The 26,747-nt window shown below is 48.6% G+C and overlaps 1 protein-coding gene across 1 annotated transcript; it reads left to right on the plus strand.

Annotated features, from left to right (window-relative positions):
• Positions 1 to 1,322: 1,322 nt before the first annotated feature.
• LOC139560066 (atypical chemokine receptor 4-like) lies at positions 1,323 to 4,310 on the plus strand. The gene is made up of 2 exons (XM_071376558.1): positions 1,323 to 1,417; positions 2,992 to 4,310. Exon 2 carries the CDS (start codon positions 3,011 to 3,013, stop codon positions 4,094 to 4,096), a length of 1,086 nt encoding a protein of 361 aa, XP_071232659.1. The 5' UTR covers positions 1,323 to 1,417; positions 2,992 to 3,010; the 3' UTR covers positions 4,097 to 4,310.
• The last annotated feature ends 22,437 nt before the right edge of the window (positions 4,311 to 26,747 follow it).

Genomic DNA, 26,747 nt, shown 5'->3' on the forward strand with positions numbered 1-26,747 from the left:
CCATTTTGCCACAACTTTGGAAGTATGCTTGGGGTCATTGTCCATTTGGAAGACCCATTTGCGACCAAGCTTTAACTTCCTGACTGATGTCTTGAGATGTTGCTTCAATATATCCACATCATTTTCTTACCTCATGATGCCATCTATATTGTGAAGTGCACTAGTCCCTCCTGCAGCAAAGCACCCCCACAACATGATGCTGCCACACCTGTGCTTCACGGTTGGGATGGTGTTCTTCGGCTTGCAAGCATCCCCCTTTTTCCTCCAAACATAACGATGGTCATTATGGCCAAACAGTTCTATTTTTGTTTCATCAGACTAGAGGACATTTCTCCTAAAAGTACGATCTTTGTCCCCATGTGCAGTTGTAAACCGTAGTCTGGCTTTATTGTGGCGGTTTTGGAGCAGTGGCTTCTTCCTTGCTGAGCGGCCTTTCAGGTTATGTCGATATCGGACTCGTTTTACTGTGGATATAGGTACTTTTGTACCTGTTTCCTCCAGCATCTTCACAAGGTCCTTTGTTGTTGTTCTGTGATTGATTTGCACTTTTCGCACCAAAGTACATTCATCTCTAGGAGACAGAACGAGTCAACTTCCTGAGCAGTATGACGGCTGCGTGGTCCCATGGTGTTTGTACTTGCGTACTATTGTTTGTACAGATGAACGTGGTACCTTCAGGCGTTTGGAAATTGCTCCCAAGGATGAACCAGACTTGTGGATGTCTACAATTTTTTTCTGAGGTCTTGGTTGAATTCTTTTGATTTTCCCAAGATGTCAAGCAAAGAGGCACTGAATTTGAAGGTAGGCCTTGAAATACATCCACAGGTACAGCTCCAATTGACTCAAATGATGTCAATTAGTAAAATAATTATATTATTGATCGATTGACTATGACTTTTCAAATCACCCAGTATTGCTATCTGCCATCTACTGGCCAAATCTTTGTCTCTCTCTCTCTCTCTCTCTCTCTCTCTCTCTCTCTCTCTCTCTCTCTCTCTCTCTCTCTCTGTCAACCTCTCTCCCCCTTACTCTCTTATCCCCCTCTCTCTCTCTCTCTCTCTCTCTCTCTCAGTCTCTCTCTCTCTCTATCTCTCTCTCTCTCTCTCTCTCTGTCTCTCTCTGTCAACCTCTCTCCCCCTTACTCTCTTATCCCCCCCCTCTATCGCTCTCTGTCAACCTCTCTCCCCATTACTCTCTTATTCCCCCCCTCTCTCTCTCTCTCTCTGTCAACCTCTCTCCCCCTTACTCTCTTAGTCCCCCCCCCCCCCCCCTCTCTCTCTCTCTCTCTCTCTCTCTCTCTCTCTCTCAAAAAGTAACACCCTCCTTGTTATGTGCTATGAGTCTGAGTTCCCAAAAGGAGGATCCGGAGCAGTAGGTAAACATTAGCTTACTGCAGGAGAGGAGACAAGCAAAGGAGGTAAGGCTTATTTATTTTTGAAGGATTGGCTGATTTGTGGAAAAAGTGTTACTGGCAGTGACATTGTGAAGCTGGTTAGTGGTTAATATGTTCCTTAGCAAGCCAAAGCATCTGTCTACAGAATAATATATGGTTGAATGTGGTGAGAGAGGTACATTTTGCGATACAGTATAAAGAAACAAAGACAGCTTGTCCAGGGCATAATATGTTGTTTCCAAATGCAAAGGTTAAATCCAGGTGTGTGGGCTTTCTTTTTTTCTTTCTTTTTAGTGTCTGTCATTATTGGTTTAGCACCGGTGAGAAAGTTTGGGATGGGCATTACACTCACATACCCTACTGAATAAAACCGATATTACAGGTTTCCTATGACATTACATTTCTGTTTCTATTTATTTTAACTCCCCCTATACTGTGTTGTATATGCATGTGAATATCCATGAGACACAGGAGTTGAACCCCACCTTTCTGCCTGTATGAGTAACTAGGTAGATTCCATTCACACGATTTACTGCCCCCAATGTTATCACCAACCTTATGAGGTCAAAGACTCAACAAAAGGAGATGGGATGGATTGCACTAATGGAATTCAAATAGCATCTCCATCTGGACCTGTGGAATGTGTGTGTGCGTGCCTGCGTGTGTGTGTACTGGCTCAGAGACCACGTAGAGATCATGTTTTTGATCAAGGGGAGGGAAAAGCAGGGTGATAGGAAAGTGCCTGTGGCTCAACACTCTTTCTGTCTCTGGTCTTCATATACTCACTCTCTGCTTGTTGTAAATCTTGTTATTATATGCCTTACATTTTATTTTACTGTGTCTTTTTTTGCTGTGAAGTCCATTTACATTTAAATGCACTTTCAATAAAAGGTGCAATTGAAAAAAGTGCACTATTTAGTCCAGTTTAACTAAAAGCGTTGGATTTTAATTGACCAGGTAATGTCGCAGCAAAATAATCCTTCAGCAATAAAGATTTTAACGCTTAGTCCATATTGTTGCTTGATCTGTGGTTAGGCTATTAGCTGGTCAAAATTAGGCTACATTCAGTGGTTGACTTGGGCAGGAGCTCACCAGAGCTGATCCCGGCACCTCTAATGTTCTACTGCTTGAGGTCCTGTTCCTCTTCTAGAATATTAGATCAAAAGTAGATCAGTCAATGTCAAGCACTGGCTACATGAAAGGTGCAATACTGTTAATACAACCGTGTGTTATTGCGGGCTTTTGTGAATTTCTTTAAATCATGAAGCTCATCGACATTTCCTGCAGTGCAGGAACATTTTCAGCAGCAAAAAATTATCAAAATAAGATTCTACACCTGTGGGAAAAGCATTTCGTACTCAGAAAGGATCTAGCACGAAATCACTTGTAGATGATAACCACATTTTGTTTCGACACCAACCCTTGGGTGTGACACCAACTGTTGTCCCCACGTGATTAACAATGACCCGGGGACATTGAGGTTTTTACATTCCTTCTATCTTCCTTTCACTTTCAATAAAGTTTGATTAAATTTGAATTTGCTGCACAGACTACTGACTCTCAGTAGACCATCCTAATCCTCCTGCTCTGTCCTACAGATACAGATATCCCTCCACCATGGATCTGGTCGAGGACTACGATTACTATGACAACCTAACCCTGAACTACAGCTATGAGGACTACCACACTGTGTGTGAAAAGGCTGAAGTGCGCTCCTTTGCTGGACTCTTCCTCCCTGTGGTGTACTCAGTCTGTGTGGTGGTTGGGCTAGCCGGGAACTCCCTGGTGCTATCCGTCTACGCCTACCATAAACGTCTGAGGAGAACCATGATGGACGCCTTCCTAGTCCACCTGGCCATAGCCGACCTCCTTCTCCTCCTAACCCTGCCCTTCTGGGCTGCGGACGCGGCGCAGGGCTGGGAGCTGGGCCTGCCTCTCTGTAAGCTGGTCTCTGCCTGCTACACCATCAACTTCACCTTCTGCATGCTGCTGCTTGCCTGTGTTAGCATGGACCGCTACCTAGCATCTATTAGAGCGGAGGGAAGGAACCAGGGAAGGCTAGGCAGGGTCTTCACCCGGGCTCACTGTGGGAAAGTCTGCCTGGGGGTGTGGGCTGTGGCTTTCCTCCTGGGTCTTCCAGACCTGCTGTTCTCCACGGTGAGCGAGACCTCCGGGAGAAGGGTCTGTTTGGCTGTCTACCCACCCAGTCTGGCCCAGGAGGTCAAGGCCAGCCTAGAGATGGTGGAGGTGCTGTTGGGGTTCCTGGTGCCGCTCCTGGTGATGGCGTGGTGTTACTTCAACGTTGGGCGTGTGTTGGGGCGACTCCCAGTGGAGAGTAGGGGGAGGAGGCTGAGCGCTATCCGGGTGTTACTGGTCGTGGTGGGGGTGTTCGTGGTCACCCAGCTGCCCTACAACGCTGTGAAGATGTGCCGGGCGATGGACTCTGCCTACACGCTGGTGAGCCACTGCGGTGTGAGTAAGGCCCTGGACCGGGCGGCACAGGTCACTGAGAGCCTGGCTCTGACCCACTGCTGTCTCAACCCACTACTCTACGCCTTCCTAGGGTCCTCCTTAGGAAAGCATGTACTGAAAGCAGCCAAGGCGTTTGGAGAAAGGACAAGGAGAAGGGAGGAGCAAGCTGTGGAGATGTCCTTCAACAACTCTCATGCCGCCTCACAGGAGACTAGTGCCTTTTCCATATGAGACAGAGAGAGAGAGAGAGAGAGAGAGGGAGAGAGAGAGAGAGAGGGAGAGAGAGAGAGAGGGAGAGAGAGGGAGAGAGAGGGAGAGAGAGAGAGAGAGAGAGAGAGAGAGAGAGAGAGAGAGAGAGAGAGAGAGAGAGAGAGAGAGAGAGAGAGAGAGAGAGAGAGAGAGAGAGAGAGAGAGAGAGAGAGAGAGAGAGAGAGAGAGAGAGAGAGAGAGAGAGAGAGAGAGAGAGAGAGAGAGAGAGGCGCAGAACGTGTCTCACCTTGTTATCACATAAGATTTGATCACTTGTATAGCAATTATTTGCAGTATTGTTAAATATCTGCTGCTATGGAACTATTGAGTCAAATCAGGGGAAGCTAGCCTGGTCCCATTCTGCAATGACCCCAGGGAAAGCGAGGTGTTTACATTCCTGCCTTTTTTGTTTACATTCCTGCCTTTTTATAGCAGAACAGCAAGATACCAGATGTTACAGTGAAGTTCATTTCCGCGCTTGTCAGTGGGGCTGCCCTTGTCAGTGGGGCTGCCCTTGTCAGTGGGGCTGCCCTTGTCAGTGGGGCTGCCCTTGTCAGTGAGGCTGCCCTTGTCAGTGGGGCTGCCCTTGTCAGTGGGGCTGCCCTTGTCAGTGAGGCTGCCCTTGTCAGTGAGGCTGCCCTTGTCAGTGGGGCTGCCCTTGTCAGTGGGGCCAGGGTGCCCTTGTCAGTGGGGCTGCCCTTGTCAGTGGGGCCAGGGTACATTGTAATCTTATGATATAAGAAAATTGACATTAGAAGTTGGATGGCACTGCTCTTTTTGTGAAACATTTCAAATGAAGCATCTCAGATATTTTACAATGAGTCTCTGCTCAAGATAGCAATCCCCTGGGATGGGTGGGGACACTGATTTCCATCTTATTTACTCATTCCTCTAAATTCCAGCAAAGACTTACCAAAACAGCACAATTCTCTCCACTCTGAAACCAGCTGAATATCTGTGTGTGTGTGTGTGTGTGTGTGTGTGTGTGTGTGTGTGTGTGTGTGTGTGTGTGTGTGTGTGTGTGTGTGTGTGTGTGTGTGTGTGTGTGTGTGTGTGTGTGTGTGTGTGTGTGTGTGTGTGTGTGTGTGTGTGTGTGTGTGTGTGTGTGGTGGGGGCTGTGGTAAAGTTAGGCAGGCAGGCCCTGTGGGCATCCTTGATGTGGGAAGAGCTGTGTTTTTTGGCTTGAATTCCTACTTACATCTGCAATCCACATTTATCCATTATTCCTTCATCAGGAAACAACAACTACAGCCATCCAAACAGACAATCACAGTAACCCCTGGTAACCTTTCCAAACAGGGTGCGGTTAAGAACTATTTTCAGAACAGGAGTGCTCTATTGGTGTGTATTTGCTAAAATACTATTCCAGGGATCAGAGGCATCTCTAAAGAACGATCCCACACGTAGTGTCAAAGTTAAGGATGACACCGCCACCATAATAGCATCATCCAAAGTCACAGGGATATTGTCTGTAATATTCAGTTCGTACCATACCGGGTTTCATTTGCCTTGGGAGTGTAGTCGGGAAAAAAATCTGAATATATCCTTTCCTCTGCTAAAGACCAGTTAGCCTTTCATAACTGAGTCATATGCTCTGTCTGTTTATCACATGCATGTTTGTGATTGGTCAAAGCTCTTAGCCAAAACACTCTGATTTCTGTGGACAAAATGTTGACTAACTATTCAACTCTTTCCGCCCTAAAGAATCCAAGTTACCACCTCAGATATTCACCACTTGCGTGTGAGCAGGAAGATTTCATCAGGAAACCAGAAAGAAAGCAGTTTTCAAAGTGTTGATGTTTTGGTTGCAATCTGGTAGCTTGGCTGACGTGCAAACCCATCAAGTCCGGGACGTAGAGAGGCTGGTATTAGCAAGACTAGCAATCTGGCGCCATCTGATCTTGTTGTTGAAATTCCCTGTTTTCACATGTGGACACCTTTGATCTGTCAACAAAGAAACACCATTCTTACTCAGAAATTGTATAGTAAGCGAGGCCAGATCAATGATGTCATGTACTAGTGACTAGTCTATGGACCAGATACTGTTATTTCTTTCTTCAAAATGTGTACTTGTGAGGTTAAAGATTGAAGATGGTGTATATTATTAGCATCAGTCAAATGTTTATTACGGTAATATTTCTGTTATTGACAGGTAATGAAATATCCAACATAATTGTTTCACTGCATATAAACTAATTTCAACAGTACATGACTAGTAGCCTACAGTGACTGAATGTGTTTAATATAAAACTTTGGTCCAACAAAATGTGCAAATAAACAATAAAACAAAAACACAAAATTCGACAATAATTATTGTGAGGCAGATCACATCAGCACCATCATAACTCAGTTGAATAAGAATTTATTTTAATTTAAGTGAAATCATTATGTATATATGCTTATTTATTCAAATATAACTATACAATGCCTTCAGAAAGTATTCACAACTGTCACGCCCTGACCTTAGAGATCCTTTTTATGTCTCTATTTTGGTTTGGTCAGGGCGTGAGTTGGGGTGGGCATTCTATGTTTTGTGTTCTGTGTTTTCTATTTCTGTGTGTTTGGCCGGGTGTGGTTCTCAATCAGAGGCAGCTGTCTATCGTTGTCTCTGATTGAGAACCATACTTAGGTAGCCTTTTCCCACCTGTGTTTTGTGGGTAGTTGTTTTCTGTATTGTTAGTTTCCTTACAGAACTGTTCGTTTTCCTCTTTGTTATTTTTTGTTCTAGTGTTCTGATTTTAATAAAATATCATGAACACGTCTCACTCTGCGCTTTGGTCCAGTTATTCACAGGAAGAGGATCGTTACAACAACCCTTTACTTTTTCCACATTTTGTTATATTACAGCCTGAATTTAAAATTGATTAAATTTAGATTTTATGTCACTGATCTACACACAATACCTCATAACGTGAAAGTGGAATTTTGTTAGAATTTTTTTTAAATGTATAAAAAAATGTAAAGCTTAAATATCTTGTGTTTATAAGTATTTAACCCCTTTATGGCAAGCCTAAATAAGTTCAGGAGTAAAAATGTGCTTAACAAATCGCATAATAAGTTGCATGGACTCATTCTGTTTTTCAATTTTTGAATGACTACCCCTTCTCTGTACCCCACACATAGTCAACCTTGCAAAGAGGGGCACCGATTGGTAGATATGTAAAGATTAAAAAAGCAGACCCGGAATATCCCTTTGAGCATGGTGAAGTTATTAATTACACTTTGGATGGTGTATTAACACACCCAGTCACTACAAAGATACAGGTGACCTTCTTAACTCAGTTGCCGGAAAGGAAGGAAACTGCTCTGGGATTTCACCATGAGGGCAATGGTGATTTTAAAACAGTTACAGAGTTTAATGGTAGTGACATGAGAACTGAGGACGGATCAACAACATTGTATTTACTCCACAATACATTTACATTTACATTTAAGTCATTTAGCAGACGCTCTTATCCAGAGCGATACTAACCTAATTGACAGAGTGAAAAGAAGGAAGCCTGTAAAGAATAAAAATATACCAAAACATGCATCCTGTTTGCAACAAGGCACTTAATCCTCGTAAAAATTCCCTGTCTTAGGTCAGGTAGGATCACCACTTTATTTTAAGAATGTGAAATGTCAGAATAATAGAGAGAATGATTTATTTCAGCTTTTATTTCTTTCATCACATTCCCAGTGGGTCATAAGTTTACATACACTCAATTAGTATTTGGTAGCATTGCCTTTAAATTGTTTAACTTGGGTCAAACATTTTGGGTAACCTTCCACAAGCTTCCCACAATAAGTTGGGTGAATTTTGACCCATTCCTCCTGACAGAGCTGGTGTAACAGAGTCAGGTTTGTAGGCCTCCTTGCTCGCACACACTTTTTCAGATCTGCCCACAAATTTTCTATGGGATTGAGGTCAGGGCTTTGTGATGGCCACTCCAATACCTTGACTGTGTTGTACTTAAGACATTTTGCCACAACTTTGGAAGTATGCTTGAGGTCATTGTCCATTTGGAAGACCCATTTGCGACCAAGCTTTAACTTCCTGACTGATGTCTTGAGATGTTGCTTCAATATATCCACATAATTTTCCTCCCTCACGATGCCATCTATATTGTGAAGTGCACCAGTCCCTCATGCAGCAAAGCACCCCCATAACATGATGCTGCCACCCCCGTGCTTCACGGTTGGGATTTTGTTCTCCGGCTTGCAAGCCTCCCCCTTTTTCCTCCAAACATAACAATGGTCATTATGGCCAAACAATTCTATTTTTGTTTCATCAGACTAGAGGACATTTCTCCAAAAAGTATGATCTTTGTCCCCATGTGCATTTGCAAACCGTAGTCTGGCTTTATTGTGGCGGTTTTGGAGCAGTGGCTTCTTCCTGGAATGGAGAGTGAAAACGAGCACAGGGATTCCTATCAATAAGTGTAACTGATCACAAAGTCGGGGCTTCTTTGAGAGCTGTATATAAAATGCAATTTATTGAAAGTAAATAATTTAATGGTATATTCTTCACTCACAGCTGGGGTTTTCTTGCCATCCAATGCGATCTGCGAGGACTTAAAGGAAAGAAGGTCGACATTTCACCACCAGTAAAAGCTTACAAATCGCTAATTACAATAGAGCTCTGTCACAGGCAACATATATATCTTATACCAGTATTCATGAGGCAAAGTATGTTTGGATCTATTAGAGCATACATTTATTACGGAGAAGGCTCCAATCTTGGATGGTTTCGACATTGTCCTGAATTAATCACAATCAACTCATGAACACAAACACAGCACATTCTTGAAACACAACCTCAAGTGAACATTTATCATTTCAGATCATTTAAAAGTATTGGTGAATGCGTAAGAGATTTGATATGAACCTTGCAGTATGACCGTACAGTAGCATTGTTATGACATGGGCTGTGAACTATATAATTGAGTGACTTAATCTCTTGAGGGAGTTGGAGTACTTTACATATAATCAGCTGTAAGCCTACATATCCTTTACATGTTTCAACACTATAGCGTCTCTCTCTCTCTCTCTCTCTCTCTCTCTGTTTCTCTCTTTCTCTCTCTCTCGCTCTGTTTCTCTCTCTCTCTCCCTATCTGTTTCTCTCTCTCTGTTTCTCTCTCTCTGTTTCTCCCCCCCACTCTCTCCCCCTCCCCCCCTCTCTCCCTCTGTTTCTCTCTCTCCCCCTCTCCCCCCTCTCTCTCTCCCTCTGTTTCTCTCTCTCCCCCTCTCCCTCTTTCTCTCTCTCTCCCTCTGTTTCTCTCCCTTTCTCTCTATCTCTGTTTCTCTCTCTCCCCTTCTCTCTCTCTTCCTCTGTTTCTCTCTCTCTCCCCCTCTCTCTCCCTCTGTTTCTCAATTCAATTAAATTCAATTTGCTTTATTTGCAAGACGTAACAATGTACATATTGCCAAAGCTTATTTTGGATATTTACAATATAAAAATGAGAATCAAAATTGTCAATGGGACAACAGTAACAACAATAACTAAGTGTCAAAATAACCATACATTCAACAATAACAATAAGTATACAGTAGAGTACATGTGCAGGTTGATTGGTTTGTCAGACACGGTCCCTCAACTCATGGCAGGCAGCAATGTAGTGCGCTGCCAACCCACAGTTCTCTGCGTCCTCCCCCAACAGGACTGGTAGCCTACTATCATCAGAGAGGTCTTCGAAACCTTGAATAAGGGTTTCAAATTTGGGGAAATGACACTCTCTAATTGTTTTATATTTTTGACATTTTGTCAGGAAATGCAGCTCCGTCTCAGGTTCTGCTGTTGTGCAGTGGTTACACAGCCTTTCCTCTACAGGGAGCCAGGTTTTGCTGTGTCTACCCTTCTCAATGGCAAGGCTGTGCTCACTGAGCCTGTACTTTGTCAAGGTTTTTCTAAGGTTTTGATCAGTAACCATGGTCAAATATTTAGCCACAGTGTACTGTCGATTTAGGGCCAGATAGCACTGCATTTTGCTTTGTGTTTGTGCTTGTGTTTCCCAACAAGCAATATAGTTTTGTTTTGACTGTGTTGTAATTTGGTTTATCCTGATTGATTGGATGTTCTGGACCTGAGGCTGTGTGTTAGTGTGTTAGTAGAACAGGTTTGTGAACTCAGCCCCAGGACCAGCTGGATGAGGGGACTCTTTTCTTTGCTCAGCTCTTGGCATTGCATTCTCTCTCTCTCTCCCTCTGGTTCTCTCTCTCTCTCTCTCTCTCTCTCTCTCTCTCTCTCTCTCTCTCTCTCTCTCTCTCTCTCTCTCTCTCTCTCTCTCTCTCTTTCTCTCTCTCTCTCTCTCTCTCTCTCTCTCTCTCTCTCTCTCTCTCTCTCTCTCTCTCAATTCAATTCCCTATGTAGTGCACTAATTAGTGGACCATGTAGGGAATAGACAAGTAGTGCACCATGTGACATTTAAAATGTTTTTAAGTGTCACTCCACAATAATCAATGATTTTTAAACACATTGAGGACCACTCATATGGAGTTTTAAAACACAAAAACAATCCTAGTCAAACATGGTACAGGCGTCATCTAGAATGCATTACATCATCTATACACGTGTATGCATAAACAGTGGATAAAAGAACAATTAGGCAGTTATAACGAACCGTCTCCGTTGAAGGATAAGATGGCAGGCTTTGGTGCAGGAATTTACATGATTGTTACTTGATAAAATTTCACATAATTTATTATTTTCATCAATACCGTTAACATTTTTATTTTGGCTGGATAGCTGACAAAAAGATCATCCCTAATTTAGTTTTATAACTCACAGTAAAGCAAGGCATGTGACTGGGCTTCACGTGAAACAACCGTCCAGCAGCTTTATCCTCCAAAGACTCACTTCACTGGCTCAAAAAGCCTGGTCCCAAATCTGTTTCACTCTAATGAGTTGGCAAGACAGCACAAACAAATCTTGGACTGGGCTACAAAAAGAAAACCTCCTTCCCCCAGGAAATCTCACAGTGTGAATGTTCACTGTTCCAGCAGGAGCTATGTGACTGTTCACTGTTCCAACAGGAGCTATGTGACTGTTCACTGTTCCAACAGGAGCTATGTGACTGTTCACTGTTCCAGCGGGAGCTATGTGACTGTTCACTGTTCCAGCAGGAGCTATGTGACTGTTCACTGTTCCAACAGGAGCTATGTGACTGTTCACTGTTCCAACAGGAGCTATGTGACTGTTCACTGTTCCAACAGGAGCTATGTGACTGTTCACTGTTCCAACAGGAGCTATGTGACTGTTCACTGTTCCAGCAGGAGCTATTTGACTGTTCACTGTTCCAACAGGAGCTATGTGACTGTTCACTGTTCCAGCAGGAGCTATGTGACTGTTCACTGTTCCAGCAGGAGCTATGTGACTGTTCACTGTTCACTGTTCCAACAGGAGCTATGTGACTGTTCACTGTTCCAGCGGGAGCTATGTGACTGTTCACTGTTCCAGCAGGAGCTATGTGACTGTTCACTGTTCCAGCAGGAGCTATGTGACTGTTCACTGTTCCAGCAGGAGCTATGTGACTGTTCACTGTTCCAGCAGGAGCTATGTGACTGTTCACTGTTCCAGCAGGAGCTATGTGACTGTTCACTGTTCCAACGGGAGCTATGTGACTGTTCACTGTTCCAGCAGGAGCTATGTGACTGTTCACTGTTCCAGCGGGAGCTATGTGACTGTTCACTGTTCCAGCAGGAGCTATGTGACTGTTCACTGTTCCAGCAGGAGCTATGTGACTGTTCACTGTTCCAGCAGGAGCTATGTGACTGTTCACTGTTCCAACAGGAGCTATGTGACTGTTCACTGTTCCAGCAGGAGCTATGTGACTGTTCACTGTTCCAGCAGGAGCTATGTGACTGTTCACTGTTCCAGCAGGAGCTATGTGACTGTTCACTGTTCCAACAGGAGCTATGTGACTGTTCACTGTTCCAGCAGGAGCTATGTGACTGTTCACTGTTCCAGTAGGAGCTATGTGACTGTTCACTGTTCCAGCAGGCGCTATGTGACTGTTCACTGTTCCAACAGGAGCTATGTGACTGTTCACTGTTCCAGCAGGCGCTATGTGACTATTCACTGTTCCAGCACCACGCACCAGGCCTCCTGTGCGCCTCCCTAGCCATGCACGTCCTGTGCCAGCTCAGCGCACCAGCTCTCCTGTGGCAGCCCCACGCACCAGCTCTCCTGTGGCAGCCCCTCGTACTCGCCCAGTGGTGAGTGTTCCCAGCCCAGTACCACCAGTGCCAACACCACGCACCAAGCCTCCTGTACGTCTCCAGAGCCCTGTACGCACTGTTCCTTCTCCCCGCACTCGCCCTGAGGTGCGTGCCCTCAGCCCGGTACCACCAGTGCCGGTACCACGCACCATGCCTATAGTGCGCCTTGAGAGTCCAGTGTGCACTGTTCCTGCTCCCCGCACTCGCCTAGTGGTGCGTGTCTCCAGTCCGGTACCACCAGTTCCGGCACCACGCACCAGGCCTACTGTGCGCCTCAGCAGGTCAGAGTTAGCCGTCTGCCCAGCGCCGCCTGCACTGCCCGTCTGCCCAACGCCGCCTGCGCTGCCCGTCTGCCCAGCGCCGCCTGAGCTGTCCGTCTGCCCAGCGCCGTCTGAGCTGTCCGTCTGCCCAGCGCCGTCTGAGCTGCCTGCCTGCCCAGCGTCGTCTGAGCTGCCTGCCTGCCCAGCGCCGTCTGAGCTGCCTGCCTGCCCAGCGCCGTCTGAGCTGCCTGCCTGCCCAGCGCCGTCTGAGCCGCCCGCCTGCCCAGCACCGTCTGAGCCGCCCGTCTGTCCCGAGCCGTCAGAGCCGCCCGTCTGTCCCGAGCCGTCAGAGTCGTCCGTCAGTCAGGAGCCGCTAGAGCCGTCCGTCAGTCAGGAGCCGCCAGAGCCGCCCGCCAGTCAGGAGCCGCCAGAGCCGGCCGCCAGTCAGGAGCCGCCAGAGCCGCCCGCCAGTCAGGAGCCGCCAGAGCCGCCCGCCAGTCAGGAGCCGCCAGAGCCGCCCGCCAGTCAGGAGCCGCCAGAGCCGCCCGCCAGTCAGGAGCCGCCAGAGCCGCCCGCCAGCCATGACCTGCCAGAGCCGCCCGCCAGCCATGACCTGCCAGAGTCGTCAGTCATCCAGGACCTGCCAGAGTCGTCAGTCAGCCAGGAGCCGCCAGAGCCGCCCGCCAGTCAGGAGCCGCCAGAGCCGCCCGCCAGTCAGGAGCCGCCAGAGCCGCCCGCCAGTCAGGAGCCGCCAGAGCCGCCCGCCAGTCAGGAGCTGCCGGAGCCGCCCGCCAGCCATGACCTGCCAGAGCCGCCCGCCAGCCATGACCTGCCAGAGTCGTCAGTCAGCCAGGACCTGCCAGAGTCGTCAGTCAGCCAGGACCTGCCAGAGCCGCCCGCCAGTCAGGAGCCGCCAGAGCCGCCCGCCAGTCAGGAGCCGCCAGAGCCGCCCGCCAGTCAGGAGCCGCCAGAGCCGCCAGCCAGTCAGGAGCCGCCAGAGCCGCCCGCCAGTCAGGAGCTGCCAGAGCCGCCCGCCAGCCATGACCTGCCAGAGCCGCCCCCAGCCATGACCTGCCAGAGTCGTCAGTCAGTCAGGACCTGCCAGAGTCGTCAGTCAGCCAGGACCTGCCAGAGTTGTCAGTCAGCCAGGACCTGCCAGAGTCGTCAGTCAGCCAGGACCTGCCAGAGTCGTCAGTCAGTCATGAGCTGCCCTCCAGTCATGAGCTGCCCTCCAGTCATGAGCTGCTCTCCAGTCATGAGCTGCCCTCCAGTCCGGAGCTGCCATTCAGTCCGGAGCTGCCCCTCAGTCCCCTCAGTCCCCTCAGTCCGGAGCTGCCCCTCAGTCCCCTCAGTCCGGAGCTACCCCTCAGTCCGGAGCTACCCCTCAGTCCGGAGCTGCCCCTCAGTCCGGAGCTGCCCCTCCGTCCAGTGGCGCCCTCTAGGATGGTCTTCAGTCCGGGACTCGCTGTAAGGGTCCTCGCTCCAGAGGCGCCACCAAAGCGGGTATTGACTATGGTGGAGTGGGGGCCACGTCCCGCACCCGAGCCGCCACCGTAAGAAGGCCCACCCGGACCCTCCCCTTCTATGTCAGGTTTTGCGGCCGGGATTCCGCACCTTTGGGGGGGGGGGGGGTCATGCCCTGGCCTTAGTTATCTTTGTTTTCTTTATTATTTTAGTTAGGTCAGGGTGTGACATGGGGGAGGTATGTGTTTTGTATTGTCTAGGGGTTTTTGTATGTTTATGGGGAAATGTTTAGTCTAGGTGTATGTATGTCTATGGTTGCCTAGATTGGTTCTCAATTAGAGACAGCTGTCTATCGTTGTCTCTGATTGGGAGCCATATTTAGGCAACCATAGTCATTAGGTAGTTTGTGGGTGATTGTCTATGTCTTGACGTTAGTTGCTTGTGTCTGCACTTTCGTTTATAGCTTCACGGTCGTTTGTTGTTTTGTCTAGTTTGTATTAGTGTTCGTGTTCATTTCTTCTTCTATTAAAAAGAAGATGTATTTATATCACGCTGCGCCTTGGTCCTCTCTTTCACCTAACGACGATCGGGACTATGGACACCTATAGGGACTATGGATGCTATTGGGACAATAGACGCTCAGGGACAACCGATACTGTAGGTAGAGACTATGGTAACTATGGAGACTATAGAGGAACTGCAGAAGATACATATGTATGCATAGGAGGTAACGACGAGTGATACGGGAGATTACTGAGTGTGTGAATGTGGATGAGAGTATTGTGTGCTTGACTAATTAACTGAACAGGGGTTTAGCCCCGGTGTGAGAGTTGTGTGAGTGTGGGATGACGTGTAAAGCTGTAAGTGTTTTTCTAAAGAGTTCAACAAAAGGTTTGAGTATGGGGGAAATAGTAAGAGTAGGATGGAGGATCCGTGCTGGGAACCAAAAGGGCCGTGTAGTGTAATGCCCAAAAAATTCGGTAGGGTAAGATGGACATTTCCTTTCCCTGTTGATGAGAAACTGGGCACATAAAGACTGGAGTCTGTGAGAGGCCAACTTGAAAGAAAACACAGAAAGGTTCAAGTGAAGTGGGATGATTTCAGAAAGTGGGAGAGAGAAGCAGAAAATGCAAAGGATAAAGCTGTAAGAAGACTGTAAGAAGACCGAAGCAAATGGAACCGGAGAAGAAAGAGGATGATGGAAAAAAAGAAAAAGCCTGGCTGGCCTTTCTCTGAGGGGAACCTTGCATGCCCCCCCCCCCCTTGTATCCACCACTGCCAAATCCTCCACCAGCACACAGAAATGGTGGCCTCCCACCCCCTCCTAACCCAGTTGGGGTTGGACATGTGCCAGGTAGAGGAGCCGTGGAATTAGGAGCTGTTGGAGGGGCTGGAGCTGAAGACAGAAAGCTAACAGCAAAAATAAGGACCAAAGAGAACAAGCAGAGAGGAACAGAGGAGAGGGAGAGTGAAGAAGTGGAGCGAAAAATGGAAAGTAGAGAAACAAGAAGCAAATTAAGGAGTGCAAGCAGGAGGAATGAAGAAAAAAGTAGTCAAGACAAAGATAAAAAGAGCATCAGCAAGGACAGCAACGAAGGACAAAGCAGGAAAGACAGTTGAAGGAAAATGAAACGAAGGACGGAAAAAGACTGAAGAAGGCATAGCTGATGTACTACTCTGGAGGAGGACATCGGGAAAATGGTGGCAACCGAGGAAACCGAGGAGATAGAGGTAGAGGCCGAGGTGCCCCTACTGGAGCTGACGGAGGGCAAGACTGAAGTTGCTACAACTGTGGGAAGGTAGGGCATCTTTCAACACACTGCCCAGTAGGAGAAGGCTAAGGAGAGTGACCGTCCCCACCTGCAGGCATGCAGGTGAACAACCCATTTGGAAGAGGAGGTGGACGAGGGGGCAACGAACATAGGATGAGGCGGAAACAGAAGAAGAAATGAATGAAGAAAACAATGATGAAGAACCATAAGAAACTGTCAAATGCTAAAATTGACCACCATGTCAACCCAGACCCCCCTTATTGATACCTTAGTTAATAAACATAAAATTCAATTTTGGTGGACACTGGGACAGCGGTCTTGGTGTTGAAAATGTCTTCCCTGTCTGTCTCCCCCTCAAAGAAAACAATGCACACAGTGGGAGCGTCTGGAATTCCCTCTGAAGAATGTTTAACTTTTCCCCTGGACGTGGACAGGGGAAATGGAGACACCGATTCCTGTATTCCTCTGCCTGCCCAGAAAATTGATTAAGAAGAGATTTGATGTGTAAAATGAATTTATCTGTTGCCTGTACTGAAGAAGGATTGTCATTGGCATAGAGAGAAAATGGAATCTTCCCATGCCTGATGAACTGTTACTATGCTTGGCACCTGAATAATCACCATGTTGAGGGTCAGCTGAGAGAGCAATCCCTCTCTTCCCCGTTGCATGAAACTGGGAAGTGTCTGAACACCTACATTGTACTGCTCCTGTTCCCTCAAGCAAAGAAGACCCTGCATACCAACAGAGATGGTCAAAACTAAAAGAGAAAGTTGAGATAAACATAAATGGGATATATAGAGGAGAAGACTTCGTAGGAAACAGGAAACTGTAAACAGGGCTGTGAGACATTTTAATCCCTAGACACATGAAAAGTGTGATGTATACTGAGGGTACGGGGCAACAGAAGACGAACAGCAGAGGGCCTAAGGAACTTGGAGATGGGGATTGTGCCGATAAACCGGGGGACAGTTTGCGGGACTCAACCCAGAGGGGCAGATTCTGAGTGGACAGCCATACCCTGTGCCCGTGACGATAACGTGGAGCCGGGTTCCGGTGGCGCTCTTCCTGTCGTCGATACCTGGAGGTGGTCTTGAGAAGAGCCAACTGGGCTCTCTTCCAGGTACGGTGACAGTGGCGGATGAATTTCTGGGCCGAGGGTATGCTGACCTCTTCTTCTTGCTCCGGGAAGAGCGGGGGCTGATATCCCAGGGAGCACTCAAAAGGCGAGAGACAAGTGGCTGAGCAAGGGAGGGTGTTGTGGGTGTACTCTACCCACACAAGCTGCTGGCTCCAGGTGGTGGGATTGTCGGAAACCAGGCAGCGAAAAGTTGTCTCCAGGTCCTGATTGGCTCGCACCAACTGGCCATTAGACTGGGGGTGAAACCTGGAGGACAGGCTGGCCGATGACCCAATGAGAGTGCAGATCGCCTTCCAGATCTGGGACAAAAACTGAGGACCTCAGTCGGAGACAATGTCCACCGGAAGTCCATGGATCTAGAAGACGTGCTGCACCATGAGCTGGGCCATCTCCTTCGCTGAGGGTAGCTTGGGAAGAGGGATGGTGGGCGGCTTTGGAAAACTGGTCCACCACGGTAAGGATAACTGTGTTGCCATCAGACGGGGGGGGAGACCAGTGACGAAGTCCAGGGATATATGTGCCCAGGAACAGGAAGTTGTTGAAGGAGGTCAGCCGGAGCTTGCCGAGGAGTCTTATTCTGGGCACACACGTTGCAGGCGGCGACGAACGCGGAGACGTCTGGTACCAAGGTGGGCCACCAAAAATGTTGTTGTGCAAAGGCCAGGGTCCGACGGGAGCCAGGATGGCAGGCCAGCCGAGAGGAGTGAGCCTATTCCAGAACAGAGTCCGGGACAAACATCCGTTTAGCCGGGCCCCTCCCCCGGGGTCTGGCTAGAAACGCTGTGCCTCATGGACCCGGTTCTCTATACCCCAGATGATTGCAGCCGCAACACAAAAGGTAGGGAGGATGGTCTCAGGGTCCTATTGTGTAGCAGTGGGGCAATAGAGGCGTGACAGTGCATCCAGCTTCACATTCTTGGACCCCAGGCAGTAGGAGATGGTGAAGTTAAATCGGGTGAATAGCAGGGCCCATCGAGCTTGCCTGGAGTTGAGGCGCTTGGTGGTTTTTGTGATCTGTCCATACTATGAATGGGTGTTCCACCCCCTCTAACCAGTGCCTCCACTCCTCCAACGCCATCTTCACCGCCAGAAGTTTCCGGTTACCCACGTCGTAATTCCTTTCCTTGGGGTTGAGACGATGGGAGAGGAATGCGCAAGGATGCAGCTTTTGGTATTGGGCCGAATGCTGGGACAGCCCCCACTCTGACATCCGAGGCATCGACCTCCACCACAAACTGCTGGGACGGATCTGGATAGATTAGGATGGGGCCGGTAATTGGCAACATCAGATGGTTTTGTGATGAATACGCCATCTGATTCGATGAAAAATGGAGTTGAATTAGTCTTTCTGTCCATCATTTCATTTAAAGTACTCCAAAGTTTTTTTCCATCATTCTTTATATCATTGATCTTGGCTTCATAATACAGTTTCTTCTTCTATTTGTTGAGTTTAGTAACATAATTTCTCAATTTGCAGTAAGTAAGCCAGTCAGATGTGCAGCCAGACTTATTAGCCACTGTTACGGCTGTCCTCGCTGACAGAAGGTGTGGACCAAAACGCAGAGTGGTTAGTGTTCATTCTTTTAATGAAAGTCAACAAAACACTTCAAAATACAAAAACAACCAACGTGACAAAACCGAAACCGTCCTGTGTGGCAACAAAACCTCCACAGGAACAAACACCCACAAAACACAAGTGAAACCCTGGCTGCCTAAGTATGATTCTCAATCAGGGACAACGATTGACAGCTGTCTCTGATTGAGAATCATACCAGGCCGAACACAAAATTCCAACATAGAAAATCAACCATAGACAACCCACCCAACTCACGCCCTGACCAACTAAAATAAATACAAAACAAAGGAAAACAGGTCAGGAACGTGACAGCCACTCCCTTTGCCCCATCTCTTTCAACCATACAGTTTTTCAATTCCTCATCAATCCATGGAGCCTTAACAGTTCTAACAGTCTGTTTCTTAACAGGTGCATGTTTATCAATAATTGGAAGAAGCAATTTCATAAATTCATCAACTGCCACGTCTGGATGCTCCTCATTAATCACATCAGACCAACAAATATTTTTAACATCATCCACATAAGAGTCCCAGCAAAATCTTTTGTATGATCTCTTATACACTATCTTCGGCCCAGCTGTTGGAACTTTGGCTTTCCTGGATATTGCCACTATATTGTGATCACTGCATCCAATGGGTACAGATACAGCTATAGAACAAAGTTTTACAGTATCAGTAAAAATGTTATCGATACATGTGGATGATCTTGTTACTGTAGTGTTTGTTAACACCCTGGTAGGTTGATTAATAACCTTAACCAGATTACAGGCACTGGTTACAGTAAGAAGCTTGAGCGGACAGCTTGATGAAACAGCAGAGGGAGCACTCCCCTATCCACATCGACGGGACAGTAGTGGAGAGGGTGGAAAGTTTTAAGTTCCTCGGCGTACACATCACGGACAAACTGAAATGGTCCACCCACACAGACAATGTGGTGAAGAAGGCACCAAAAACACTCACAAACTTTTACAGATGCACAATCGAGAGCATCCTGTCGGGCTATGTCACCGCCTGGTACGCAACTGCTCCACCCACAACCGTAAGGCTCTCCAGAGGGTAGTGAGGTCTGCAGATTTAAAGAGGAGTCCGTAATTTGCTTTCTAATGATCATGATCTTTTCCTCAAAGAAGTTCATGAATTTATCACTGCTGAAGTGAAAGCCATCCTCTCTTGGGGAATGCTGCTTTTTAGTTAGCTTTGCGACAGTATCAAAAATACATTTTGGATTGTTCTTATTTTCCTCAATTAAGTTGGAAAAATAGGATGATCGAGCAGCAGTGAGGGCTCTTCGATACTGCACGGTACTGTCTTTCCAAGCTAGTCGGAAGACTTCCAGTTTGGTGTGGCGCCATTGATGAAACAGCAGAGGGAGCAACTGATCTAGGGTATTGCGCAAGGTTAAATTGAGTTCCTCAGTTAGGTGGTTATGTCACGTTCCTGACCTGTTTTCCCTTGTTTTTGTATTTGTTTAGTATGGTCAGGGCGTGAGTTGGGGTGGGCATTATATGTTGTGTGTCTAGTTTGTCTGTTTCTGTGTTCAGCCTAATATGGTTCTCAAGAGGCAGCTGTCATTCGTTGTCCCTGATTGAGAATCATATATAGGTGGCTTGTTTTGTGTTGGGGATTGTGGGTGGTTGTTTCCACCCACCTAACCCGGACCAAGCAGCAGCAGCAGGAGAGGCTGCAGCAGCAGCAGCAGCAGCAGCAGGAGAGGCTGCACTATTTGGAGGAATGGACATGGGAGGACGATTTAGACGGCAAAGGACCCTGGGCAGAGCCAGGGGAATATCGCCGCCCCAAAGAAGAGCTGGAGGCAGCGAAGGCGGAGAGGCGCTATTATGAGGCGCTAGCACGGCAGAGCGGCTGGAGGCCCGAGAGGCAGCCCCAAAAATGTCTTGGGGGGGGGGGGCACACGGGGAGTGTGGCAGAGTCAGGAGTCAGACCTGAGCCAACTCCCCCTGCCTACCGTAAGGAGCCGGTCAGGGCGGAATTGGAGGTGAGCGACGCAGAGACAGTGAAGGAGTTAATGGGGAAATTGGAGGAGAGAGTTATGAGGGAGGTGCTGGTTTGGTGCATGAGGCACGACATCCGTCCGACTGAACGTGTCGGGGAGTTGATGTCACCGGGAACAGCTCTCCATACTCGTCCTGAGGTGCGTGCTAGCCGTCTGGTTAAGACTGTGCCAGCCTCACGCACCAGGCCTCCTGTGCGCCTCCCTAGCCCTGCACGTCCTCTGCCAGCTCGGCGCTACAGCTCTCCCAGCCGTGCTTCCAGTGGAGAGAGAGGGCGTCGTACCGGGCAGGCACCGTGTTATGCGGTGGAGCGCACGGTGTCCCCGGTGCGTGTGCTTAGCCCGGTGCGCAACATCTCAGCTCCCCACATCTGCCGGGCTAGGGTGAAGATCCAGCCAGGGCGGATGGTGCCAGCCCTGCTCTCAAGACCTCCAGTGCGCCTTCACGGTCCGGTCTGTCCAGTTCCACCAGTGCCTACACCACGCACCAGGTTTCCAGTGCGTCTCCAGCCCAGTACCTCCAGTTCCGGCACCACGCACCAAGCCTCCTGTGCGTCTCCAGAGTCCTGTACGCACTGTTCCTTTTCCCCGCACTCGCCCTGAGGTGCGTGCCCTCAGCCCGGTACCACCAGTTCCGGTACCACGCACCAGGCCAATAGTGCGCCTCGAGATTCCAGTGTGCCCTGTTCCTTCTCCCCGCACTCACCCTGAGGTGCGTGCCCTCAGCCCGGTACCACCAGTTCCGGTACCACGCACCAGGCCAATAGTGCGCCTCGAGATTCCAGTGTGCCCTGTTCCTGCTCCCCGCACTAGCCTTGAGGTGCGTGTCTCCAGTCCGGTACCACCAGTTCCGGCACCACGCACCAGGCCTACTGTGCGCCTCAGCAGGTCAGAGTCGGTCGTCTGCCCAGCGCCGTCTGAGCCATCCGTCTGCCCAGCGCCGTCTGAGCCATCCGTCTGCCCAGCGCCATCTGAGCCATCCGTCTGCCCAGCGCCGTCTGTGCCATCCGTCTGCCCACCGCCATCTGAGCCATCCGTCTGCCCAGCGCCATCTGAGCCATCCGTCTGCCCAGCGCCATCTGAGCCATCCGTCTGCCCAGCGCCATCTGAGCCATCCGTCTGCCCAGCGCCATCTGAGCCATACGTCTGCCCAGCGCCATCTGAGCCATCCGTCTGCCCAGCGCCATCTGAGCCATCCGTCTGTCCCGAGCCATTAGAGCCGCCCGTCTGTCCCGAGCCGTCAGAGCCGTTCGTCAGTCAGGAGCCGCTAGAGCCGTCCGTCAGTCAGGAGCCGCCAGAGCCGCCAGCCAGTCAGGAGCCGCCGGAGCCGCCAGCCAGTCAGGAGCTGCCGGAGCCGCCAGCCAGTCAGGAGCTGCCGGAGCCGCCAGCCAGTCAGGAGCTGCCGGAGCCGCCAGCCAGTCAGGAGCTGCCGGAGCCGCCAGCCAGTCAGGAGCTGCCAGAGCCGCCAGCCAGTCAGGAGCTGCCAGAGCCGCCAGCCAGTCATGAGCTGCCCTCCAGTCATGAGCTGCCCTCCAGTCATGAGCTGCCCTCCAGTCATGAGCTGCCCCTCAGCCCGGAGCTGCCATTAGTCCAGAGCTGCCCTTCAGTCCAGAGCTGCCTCTCTGTCCGGAGCTGCCTTTCAGTCCGGAGTTGCCCCTCTGTCCTGAGCTACCTCTCTGTCCTGAGCTACCTCTCTGTCCTGAGCTACCTCTCTGTCCTGAGCTACCTCTCTGTCCTGAGTTATCTCCTCTATTTAGGAGGGAACTTTGGGAAGGTTCCTAGACCAGGGTCGGGGGCGAGGGTCGCCACTCAAAGGACGCTAAGGAGGGGGACAAAGACAATGGTGGAGTGGTGCCCTCGTCCTGCGCCGGAGCCGCCACCGCGGACAGATGCCCACCCAGACCCTCCCCTTGAGTTTTAGGGGTGCGCCCGGAGTTCGCACCTTGAGGGGGGGGTTCTGTCACGTTCCTGACCTGTTTTCCCTTGTTTTTGTATTTGTTTAGTATGGTCAGGGCGTGAGTTGGGGTGGGCATTCTATGTTGTGTGTCTAGTTTGTCTGTTTCTGTGTTCAGCCTAATATGGTTCTCAATCAGAGGCAGCTGTCATTCGTTGTCCCTGATTGAGAATCATATATAGGTGGCTTGTTTTGTGTTGGGGATTGTGGGTGGTTGTTTCCTGTCTCTGTGTTTGTGTTCTGCACCAGATAGGACTGTCTCGGTTTTCACCTTTGTTGTTTTGTATTGTTGTAAGTGTTCACAGTTCGTTAAATTAAACATGTTGAACACTAACTGCGCTGCAATTTGGTCCTCTCCTTCATCCCAGGAAGAAAGCCGTTACAGGTTAACAGATTTTTGTACTCTGACGTCCTTGGGTAGGCGGAGGGAGTCTGGAAGGGCATCTAGGAATCTTTGGGTTGTCCGAGAATTTATAGCACGACTTTTGATGATCCTTGGTTGGAGCCTGAGCAGATTATTTGTTGCGATTGCAAACGTAATAAAATGGTGGTCCGATAGTCCAGGATTGTGAGGAAAAACATTAAGATCCACAACATTTATTCCATGGGACAAAACTAGGTCCAGAGTATGACTGTGGCAGTGAGTAGGTCCGGAAACATGTTGGACAAAACCCACTGAGTCGATGATGGCTCCGAAAGCCTTTTGGAGTGGGTCTGTGGACTTTTCCATGTGAATATTAAAGTCACCAAAAATCAGACTGCTAAACAGCCATCACTAACATTGAGTAGCTGCTGCCAACATACTGACTCAAATCTCTAGTCACTTTAATAATTAATAATTGGATGTAATAAATGTATCACTAGTCACTTTAAGCAATGCCACTTTATATAATGTTTACATACCCTACATTACTCATCTCATATGTATATACTGTACTCTATACCATCTACTGCATCTTGCCTATGCCGCACGGCCATCGCTCATCCATATATTTATATATATTCTTATTCATTCCTTTACACTTGTGTTTGTATAAGGTAGTTGTTGTGAAATTGTTAGATTACTTGTTAGATATTACTGCACGGTCAGAACTAGAAGCACAAGCATTTCGCTCGCATTAACATCTGCTAACCATGTGTATGTGACCAATAAATTTGGTCACATTTGATTTGATGAAAACCAGTCAATATTCAGGTCCCCAAGAAAGTAGACCTCTCTGTTAACATCATATACACTATCAAGCATTTCACACATATTATTTAGATACTAACTGTTAGCACTTGGTGGCCTATAGCAACTCTCCAAAAGAAAAGGCTTTAGATGTGCCAAGTGAGCCTGCATCCCAAACACTTCAATAACACTTGACATAAAATCTTCTCTAAACGTTACAGGGATATATATGGCTCTGAATATATACAGCAACACCTCCCAATAAGCATTTATGTCTCTTCTATAGATGTTGTATCCTTGTATTGCTTCTGCTGTATCATCAAATTAATTATCTAAGTGAGTCTTAGAAATGGCTAATATATGAATGTTATCTGATTATTGATTTCATGAACCTTATTTCTAAGGCTACATATATTAATATGGGCTATTTTCAGCCCTTTCCTGGGTAGCTTATCGGCCTGGGCCTATCACATGGGCCGGTGGTGTGTTTTCCAGTCCTGTGGGCGCGCTCCACCTCAATCTTCTTGTGGTCCATCTTCAATTTCTCAGAGATCATTTTCCTCACTTTGTCCTCAGACTCCGTCCAGGTCTCATGTGGAGATTCTGCAATTCCGTCCACAACCATGTTGTTCCGCCTTGATTGTCCCTCGAGATAGTCTGACTTGTCCGTCATTGTTATCATGGATTCACACACAGAACTGATGTCCTCTCTCAATGACTTACAGATTGCTGTCATCTTGCCGTTTTCCTGTTTCAACTCATTGAGCTGACCCTGGGAGAACTGCAAACTGTTCTTCAGGTCCTGGACCTCTCTGGTCAGGTCGTCCATTCTTTTATTAGTAGAATCCACAAGTATTTGGACAAAACACTTGAAGCTTTTTTTCTTGTTGTTGTAACAACTGCTTTGTAGGACTCTTTTTCTTCGTTTAAAAGATCCTTCACGTGTGGTAGAGAGACACCACTGTCCTAAACGGTACTCCCTCCAGCTTTGGTCTTTGTCATGGTAGCTAGCAACATAGGTTATGCTGAACTCCTCGCAGTTCCAGACAGGGCAGGTAACAGGGAAGATTGAAATTAACAAACAGCAGGGATCTAGACAGCCACAAACCCGGGACAATCTGTGGTCCCATCCACAATGGCTAACCGCGTCATGGGCTGCGTTCAAGGAAACCCTGTTAGCTTGATATGCAGCTAACTAGCAGCTAAGCTAGCTGCGACGCAAAATACCTACTCAGACACGTCCTTGGTCGGCAGGATCACTGGACAGAGACTTGCAGTCCCAGCAACTGATGCCAACTGCGTCGCGGGATCCAAACTAAGAAGTTAGCTAGCTACCAAGAACTTTCCAATACACTTTCAAATAACAAACTTTTCAAAACAACAAAACCGAGCTCTTCCTCGTTCCGCATTCAACAGGAAGTGACGAGTGGTGTGGGTGACTCTGCCAATAGAGCACTCATCCAACACTCTGACGTCCATGGGATTGGAGAGGGTTGTGTGGGGATTCCTAGCTCCGACACCAGGGTAGCGTCCATAAAGCTCTCGTCGGCCCCAGAGTGTATGAGCACCCGAAGAGATTTGGACCGGTCACCTCACAACAGGGTAGCATGGAAAGGGGTACAAGCAATGAAAGATGGGAAACTCCCCATACTGTTCACCAGCATACATGTACTAGTACCTCCTTGATGAGCCTGGTTCTTTAATGGGCAGGTAGATAGAAAATGCCCTTAGCTCCACAATACAGACAGCTCTGGGTGTTAAGTCTGCATAAGCGCTCAGCATTAGACAATCTAGCCCTGCCTAGTTGCATGGTTCTGGCTCCGGAGGAGATGACTCGACAGCCCTCGTGACCTCTGACAGACTTGGGTCGACATCGGATCGACTCAGAAATGTGGGCTTCGGGATTTCTGGGAGTCCTCTGAGGCGAGGTGGAAATCGAGGATGAGCGTTGGCGACAGGGAACAGACTCCCTCTCCCTCCTACATTCCTGTAGCCGCCCATCGATCAGGATGGTCAAGGCTATGAGGGAGTCGAGGTCCAGGGGCAGCTCCCATGCTGCGAGCTCGTCTTTAATCACCTCCGACAACCCGTGAAGGAACGCATTGAATAGGGCTTCCGGGTTCCAGGGACTCTCAGCCGCCAACGTGTGAAAATCCCCTGCGTAGTCTGCCACACTATGGGAATCGTGACGTAGTGGCAGGCTGCCTCACAGACAATATGCAGAATTGCTCCAGCAATGTGTTGAAGGTACGGTCCTGGCTTTCCGCCAAGGTCTGGAATCCTTCCATAAGACCTTGAAGTAACTCCTCGTGTCTTCCAATGGTGGCTCCCTGGGAGGAGACGACGTTGCCGAGTTGGTCCGAGTCTGCTGGGTCAGTCATGGCCAGTTCGTACTATCACAACTCAGGATATGACCCAGATGCAGACACGGGATGCGGATAGTACAGTTCTTTGATTATTCATTAAAAACACGGGGCAGGCAAGGTGCAGGCAAAGGGCAGGGTGAGGGCAGGCAGAGGTTCGTGATCAGGTCAGAGACAGGCAGGTATAGGACGGCATGCAGGCTCGGGGTCAGGACAGGCACACCCTGATCTGTTTCACCTGTCCTTGTGCTTGTCTCCACCACCTCCAGGTGTCACCCATCTTCCCCATTATCCCCTGTGTATTTATACCTGTGTTCTCTGTTTGTCTGTTGCCAATCTCTGAAACCAATCTCTGAAAATTAAATTAGTTAAATTGATTGGTGAAATAAGCCTGACATCGGTGAAAGTGCTTCCATTGGCACTGATGAGTATGAGAGGCAGATCCCATAGAGTCACTGGTCTCTCTCCACACGAGGTGCTGACTAGTCGTACTATGCAAATGACAAATGCACCTTTCACCCAGAACAGGTTGTCCATGCAAGGAATGGAGGAAGACATGGTTGAGTATTGTGTCACCCTTAACAGTGTTCTCAAGACTCTCTTACCTCGAATTAAGGCGTCATTTCCAAACTTGGCAGGTGGAGCTGAGCACTGTTTGAGCCTAGGTGATTTCGTGGCGGTCAAAGACTTCAGGAGAAAGAGTTGGAAGGACACCAGTTGGAGAGGGCC

The sequence above is a fragment of the Salvelinus alpinus genome, chromosome 30 (assembly GCF_045679555.1).
Source record: "Salvelinus alpinus chromosome 30, SLU_Salpinus.1, whole genome shotgun sequence".
Lineage (NCBI taxonomy): Eukaryota > Metazoa > Chordata > Actinopteri > Salmoniformes > Salmonidae > Salvelinus > Salvelinus alpinus.

Coding starts and splice junctions, on each gene's coding strand:
- LOC139560066 (XM_071376558.1), top strand. CDS start 3,011: ATGGATCTGGTCGAGGACTACGATTACTATGACAACCTAACCCTGAAC.